We start from the raw sequence: 7,749 nt of genomic DNA, 5'->3' as shown, positions 1-7,749 counted from the left end.
AACTGTTTTATTTATTTAAAAAGAATCAACTCGATTAAGAAATGAATATCATAAACCAAACCATCGTGATTACTTATTGATTGTTGAGTAACTTCGCTCTCGTCACTAAAAACTTTAATAAATTCCTTATGAATTTTAATAGGATCACAGTATGACACCCAGCTATACATATAGCATACCTCCTATATGTATGTACCAAATACCCACTAACATCATTACAGGAGGGTATGAAAAAAAACAAAAACAGTATGATACGGCAAACGAAGATATAGTGTTAATTGTTTATGTATAATGTATTGCATTATATTATTATGTATTCTGTAACCATATAAAAAATAAAGAGGTTTGAAAAAAAAAACAGTATGAATCCACTACAACAAAAGATACAAATTAAAAACTCCTTAAAATGTAGGCCACTACAGAAGAAGGACACAGTGCAGGACCAGAATATATATTCATGCTAGAAACCATAAATGAAATTCAGAAATAGGGGTTATAAAGGAAAAAAATAAAATAAAAAAAACAGTAAATGTACGTTTAAAAAATTGACGAATCCTATTTATTTTAAATTCGATTAAAAACTTGTCTTCGGTTCACTTAACCCCATTGTATATATTGATCTATTTAAAAAAAAAAAAAAATATATCACACAATAAATTCATAAAGTATATCAGTGTCAATGTCACTCCGATTGTATAATTAAAGTGATTTTTTTTATTTCGATACTATCTGAAAAAATGCAAAATGCTTCGATGTTAACATAATTAGTGGTAAAATACATAATACATAAAATTAAATTAATTTAACTTCTATTTCAGGAATTTCCGCACTTCGCTCGTCATTTATTTTTAATTCCACTATTGCCTGCGGACTACGAACCCTCGGCAATTACTAACAGCTTGTACACAGAATATTTTATATGAAATAAAGCCAACCGATAAGATGTAATTCTCTAGGGTTTTATATAATATATCATTGTTTATTTTCGGCTTGTTTAAATCTCTTATCAAACTATAACTGGAACTATATTTAAGTGGGATCCGTACTTTTTTAATTATTTCAAATTTTTTTATTTTTTATTGATATTTAAAACTGTATAAAAAATACAACAAGTAAATTTTATCATAATGACATAATGATAATGATATGATACAGCATGTAGAGAAACTACCCAGTAGTAGAACTCTAAAAACATTTTACAATATAAGATCATGAGGCCATCTTCTTTTCAGGTGCCTCAGAGGATTGCCAGGAATGGAAGAAGAAGCAAGGTAAGAAACTAGTGGGTTTTTAGGATGGTTAGGGAGTTTATAATGGAAGGAATGTTATCAGGTCCGGGCTAGATCGGTTACATAAGGAACATTTAGGTCTTTATGGATGGTTTTTTTCAAATGTAATATTGAGATTTTTATTTAAGGTAAAGATGTCATCCATCTTCTGATTCAATAAGTCAGTTTCTCTGTCGCACGATTCGTTTTAGTTTTTTCTACCAAAAAATACTTGAAAATATCAAATTTTCGCCGGCGAACTATGGAAGATTACTACCTTTTTTCTTGAAAGTCTTTTTTCATCAAATTTTAGTAAATGATAATAAGTAACATAAATAATTTAAAGTAGGGGACCTGATAGCTGTGCGGGCTGGGGCAAGGGTCCCGGAACGCTTGGTTCAGAAGGTTGTGGGTTCGATTCCCACTTGGGCTGGCTAATCTTTATTTCACGGCGGCCCCGAGAAATGAACCTTGACATTCCCACTCTGGGGCTGTAATGGAGGACTTAAGCCAAAAAAAAAAATTAAAGTAAAGTTTAATGGATAATCTATTTTAGTATAATAATTAAAATTTTGATTAGGTACAATTTTTTTTCTAAAAACATTCAATTATGATTTTATTAAAGTGAATATATAAAAAATATGTGATAGTAAACTCAATCTGATCATATTTTTGGTCTTAGTTAACTTAAGAAAACTTCCTCCCGTACTTTGTTTATTTATATTTTTTTTTTTGTATTTTTTCTGTTTTTCGTTTTAAGAATAATAATAGATAATTAAATACTTATTATCTCTCATATATACATTATATCATAGTAATTTTCTGAATCATTAACCTGAATTCATTAGGTCCCTTTCATCCTGAATTTAGATCTGAATATTTGTGTTATTTTATAGGCCTAAACTTTATGTGCAGTTAAATTATAGGTCACATCCTCATAATACTAAAAATCAATACATTAAAAAATAGCATTCTGTAATTATCTCCTTTAAAAAAACAACAAATGCCCTTCGTTTTTCCTGTTGTAATAACAAGAAGTACAATACTTTGAATTGGGCCGCCCATAGCTCAGTAGTAAGATGCAGTCTTACCAAATTGAGATTTATTGGCGGTGCCGGTCGAGCCGGCCTGGAGCGTTGACTTTTTTCATTGAGTGGCGGTCCGACAAAATGAAAAACTTTGACCCCCTACCATGGTTAGGCAGTATAGGACTCCAATGGGAGTATTGTCCGTATAAAAAAATAAGACCAATTGCAATATTTATATATATTTGGATGTACTAATAGACAAACGAGTTTTTGATTACATATATATTGAAGACTAGTTAAGTGGCAGCGAGAAGAGACTTAATAAAAAAAAAAATTAAAAGGTAGATAGATATAAGAACACCCTGTGACCGACTAAACAAGACCCCAGCTCTTTTGCCAATTGAACCTTAAGTACCATCGATAGGAATTGCATCCGACCCTGTACCTGGATTGTTTCCATCATCTCGTTTAGTTTATCAGTAATTCTAGCGTGGCAGGAGTTCCGCGTCATACTGCCCACTAGACAGTTTCGGTTTCATTGTCTCTCTAATCATCATGAATATGTTCCTCTGGGGCTCACCGTCCTCCTCCAAACGCCTTCTTTATTAATCTCTCCTTGATAACTCTCCAAGAGTTCTCTTCATCCACCTGAATCTGATTGAGGATGCTCCTCTTCACTCTGCAGACGACCGCAGCTTTTAGTGCCTTCGCATCTTCGCTATCGAGTAGATTTTCGATAGACTTTGCTTCAATTCGGCTTATTAGTCGGTCACCTCCTTTTATGAAATGGCTCAGTTCTTCCGTTTCCCCTGTAAACTGATCCAGGTCAGAAACGGCCATCCTCAAGTCTTGTGCGGTTGCCGTGAGTACTTTTATCCTCCACTCCAGTGTTGTGGCGTGGTCTTACGCTAGAGAAACTTGCGGAGGGAATGTGCGTTCCTGACCCCATTTTGATTTAAAGCTTCCAGGTTCAAGACTGCTTGTCTGACGATCCCCTTGGCAGCCGCTATTAAAAAAAAATGAGAGAAGAGAAAAAAATTGAAAATAAGAAAACAACAATAAAAAAATTTCTTGAAAACCAAAATTACTTCGGTATCTAAAGTTCCTGGGTTTCGGCACCAGTTAAGTGACAGCGAGAAGAGATTTAATAAAAAAAAAAAAAAAAAAGTAAAAGGTAGATATAACACTCTGTGACCGACTTTACAAGACTAACATTTTTTTTTTTTCCGATCCCTCTAAAAACAGAAAGCCAGAATAAATGAAAACTATCGGCAAATGTGAAAATGATAGGTGTTAAATTTTAAATAAAAGGTTTTCAAAAATATATTCTAAAGTTTTGTTGCCAGTATTCCTAATGATCAATTTCTCTCAAAGTCTTATTTTCTACACTATTCTCATCTTATAATTAGAACATACCAGGAACAAAGTAAAATTATGAAAATTTTGTCAAACATTTATTAGAAACATGTTTTGTAGCACTCATTTCCCTTTAATATGTCTTTAATCATGGCTAAAGTATATTTTTGGCGGCATTGTATTATCTGCAACTAAAAGCAACCTACATAGAAACTGATAAGAATGCTAAATGATTTAAAAAAAAAAAAAAAATTGTTCATTTTGTAGACATGCTTTAGGCACTTACAGGGAATTGTCATGCATTTTAGTTTATAGAAAATCATAATCAAGGATATAAATTTTCTGTGCCATACGTTTTCAGGACATTTCAAATGAGGAAAAGAAGTTCAACTAAAAAAATAATATGATATATTATTGATTGATTCTGCAGAAATGGAATTGTCTCTCCAACATGACTAGCCTCCCTCTCTTTTACCTCCTTGAGAAAAACCTATTATTTTAAAACTAAATTAAATAAACAACTAGGAAACTGGGCAATGGTTTTTGTAGTTCTTCAATTGATGAAAAAGGAATGGTTATTTGGAAAGTAAATATTAGATTATACCTCTTTTGGATAAACTTTTTGTTTGCATTTGAACTACTTTGTATCATTTTGATGTAATGTAGATACAAATGTCAAGATTGTTAAAATATGTGCACATTCTTAAAATCATTTATTGAAAGTGATAAAAAATTCATTTATATTTTAGCAGTGAACATCATATTCTTTTCATATGTAGGTAAAAATTATCCCCCTATAACTAAAAATGATGTCTTGAAAAAATTAGTTGTATACTTAAAGGTGATATTCAAAAAGTATCTTGGATATTTAGAATCTTAATCATTATTTATATTCAATACAAATATTTTTATGGTGATGTTAGTTATTTGTGCAATTTATTTCAATGTTAGTAAAATTTTTCAACTCAATAAAAGAAGTCTTATTGTAAATTTGTATTTCTTAAAATTATTATTGTGATTATAATTACCATTATTTATTTATGCATGTGTTTTATAAATGTATTTACCACCTAGAATATGGACACTTTTTTTATTTGAGGACTTAAGATGATATTCAATAAAAAAAAAAAATCTACTGCACTTGATTTTATAAAAACTATAATTAAATTAGAGAATCAGACATGTAAAGTAATAAGAATCTATAATCAAATAAACTAAATAAACCATGGGAATTCATAGGTTTAGTTTATAATTTAATTTATAAACTAATTAATAATTAAATTTCTTTACTATCAATATGTATTATGGATAATTTACATATACCTGTCACTCATGTGTATACACATACACATATAAACAGTTTTCCCTTTCCTTATTAATTATGCATGAAGATTTTTATCTGTAACATTTCTGATACCAGAGTCTATTCCAAACCAACCAAAGGTTAATCCTCAAAATCATTTTCAATTCAGCAGTTTCAGAGGAAGGTTCTGTTGTCTTTAAGAAACTTAGCAAGCAGCCGCACCTTATATCTCTATAGGATGGCGGGAGTACCAAATAAGGTAAAATATAAATATTTATTGAAACTTTGACAATATCTTTCTCTTGGATAAAAATTTATCTGATGAATGAATAACCCATTAGTTTCAGGATTTAGAACAAGATGGCTTTGAAATGGTTGTAAGAGATACAGATTCAATTAATTTGCTGAGAGGATTTGAAGTAATTGAAAAAGAACCAATTGAATTGCTGGAAAATTTTGAAGCTCTTGGATTGGAATTAGAATTGGACTTTGAAGTATTGTTTATTGGTGACCTTTTTGAAGACATCCAAGATAAAGAAAAGGATAAAAAAGACAAAAGGTTAGATGAAATAGAGGGAAGTTGTTGGAGCCATTATGCAACAAACATTATTAATTTTTCTAAAAATGGAGGTAATTATAACATTCTAACACAATTTCTTCAGTATGGCTTGAGCAGGATTAAAAAAATTAAAACTAATCAGATGCTGGAAAGAAGTTTTATCATAGTAAAAGACTGTACCTTAGTTATGATTAATGGCAAAAGGTTCGGTTATAAACCAGAAGAGGATTTGAATTGGGCAGAAATGAATTTGGCTCTTGTGGAAGCAACAGCGCTTTTATGCATCCTTTCTGACAGAATTAAAATAAAATTTAAGAATTTTTTTCCAGTACCTCATAATCTAAAGTCGTTTATAATAGACCTTTCAGACCAAAGGATTTTGCCCCTTTATGGTGAAGGTAAATTAAGTAAATTTAAAAACAAAGAATTAGACGATGCATTGGTTGCCTTTTTAGACTGCGTAAAACAACTCAATGCTGGAACAAAAAGTATTACTCCTGATCAGAATATGCCTCATTTAATTGAAAATGACAAATTAAAAGATCCTGTAACTGATAAACTGTATAGTGTAAAATTACAAGAGACTAAAAATATTAGACATTGGTCAAGAGCAATGATGTTTTTGTTTTTTAATTTACAGTGGTTATTGAAATGGGTTACACTTTACAAAACTGATTTAGGGCCAGTTCCAACACCAGATCAGTTAGGGCAATTAATGAGAAGATTTAAGAACATGAAATGACGATATAAATGTTTATTGAGAATTTAGATTATATTCTCTTTACTAGTTTCTAAACTTTATAATTAGTTTTTATTGACAATTTTTTAACGTAATATTTTAACTATTTTATGAAAACTAAATCATTCATTATTATTTATTAATATAACTTATTTTGGCTATCAAAAAATTTTAAAGAACTGTATAAAAATCATAATTGTGAAATGCAAATGTGAAATGTTTTAATTATTAAATCATTTACTGATTTTGAAATTTTAATCATCATTTTATTTAATTTTATCACAATTCTAAAACAGGATAATAGCTTTAGATCTGCCAGAGTACTATTAGGCTAGTAGCATATTTTGAGCCCAGCACAAGCAAAGGCCATGTAACACTACCCTCATCTTAGGTAAAGTGTGGATTGGATTCAATATACAATAATTTTAAGCATACCTTGTTCTCTTAAAATTTAATATACCATCAAAAAATGGAAATTCATGAATGAACAAATCTTAAACAATCAAAGATCATTTATTATAACTTCATGACTTTTGAAGACTTTAATAACCAAGGAGGTACAAATATATGATTCAGTAAAAGTAGTGCATTACTAAATTTCTTCATAGTAGGTAAGTACTGTTATATTTTTTTCAAATGAAGTGATAAAAAAACAAGCAAGCTTTCTAATGCACTCATTCAATCTTAAAAAAGAGACAAGAATGACAAAAATGGTTGCTGCTCTTATATTATTTATGAAAGAGTGAAATCATAATAACCCCTAATATTTATTGGCTTTGATAGTTGTACTAATTATTTACAGATTTTATTCATTATTTGCATATTGGTTTGATTTTAAGGAAAGTAATAGTAAAAATTCAAATTATTAGAAAAATGTAAGACACCATCAGTTTGAAGTAATTTTTTTCACATCAAAATTGTTTCAATTTTTTTTTTAAAAATGCCTTCATTGAAACAATTAAATTAGAGTGTGTTATAGTTAATTCACATTACATACTCCATATAAAAAATACTTATTCAAATATATGTATATGGTTATTTATATGCCAGAAAGATATTTCTTTCTTCTCACTGTTCTAAGCCATACAGGTATAATGACCATCAGTTTTTCCTTACTAACTATAAGGAAGGTATTTTCTATTTGCTTTCTTGCATACTAGAAAAATATTAGAATGTACATACTTAAACTGAATTTTCCATTTCTTTTAAGAACGAATATGGCGCTTAGTTCATAAAAAAAAATTATTCATTTCTTTTTTTTTTAAATATCCCAGGAACAGTTCTTTTAATTACATTTATTTGTCATAGTTCTTCCTTTATTTACTACTTCCTTGCATTTTTAAGTTTCATGATTTACACTATCTCATCATCAGAACTACACATAGATAAAAATCATCAAATTTTTCTCTATTCACAAAAATCTAATATCATATTATTATTTAATTTTCACTACTTTAAACTTACTTGACAGTTTGTTTTCTGTTAATTTAAGCATT

The 7,749-nt window shown here is 29.4% G+C and overlaps 1 protein-coding gene across 2 annotated transcripts in view; it reads left to right on the top strand.

Moving 5' to 3' along the window:
- LOC106677358 (beclin-1-like protein) overlaps positions 1-6,511 on the top strand; it is a 12,335-nt gene extending 5,824 nt beyond the window's left edge. Inside the window, exons 2-3 of one of the 2 annotated variants that reach the window (XM_014415243.3) lie at positions 5,128-5,214; positions 5,303-6,511. In XM_014415243.3, the coding sequence (XP_014270729.2) occupies positions 5,128-5,214; positions 5,303-6,256 (1,041 nt within the window). In that variant the 3' untranslated portion in view covers positions 6,257-6,511. Of the gene's footprint in view, positions 1-5,127; positions 5,215-5,296 lie in introns of both variants that reach the window. The other variant, XM_067046438.1, reaches the window with a different exon arrangement.
- Positions 6,512-7,749: the final 1,238 nt, after the last annotated feature.

The sequence above is a fragment of the Halyomorpha halys genome, unplaced genomic scaffold (assembly GCF_000696795.3).
Source record: "Halyomorpha halys isolate HHAL.00 unplaced genomic scaffold, Hhal_1.1 Scaffold95.1, whole genome shotgun sequence".
Lineage (NCBI taxonomy): Eukaryota > Metazoa > Arthropoda > Insecta > Hemiptera > Pentatomidae > Halyomorpha > Halyomorpha halys.
This window is presented reverse-complemented; position numbering and strand designations above follow the sequence as displayed.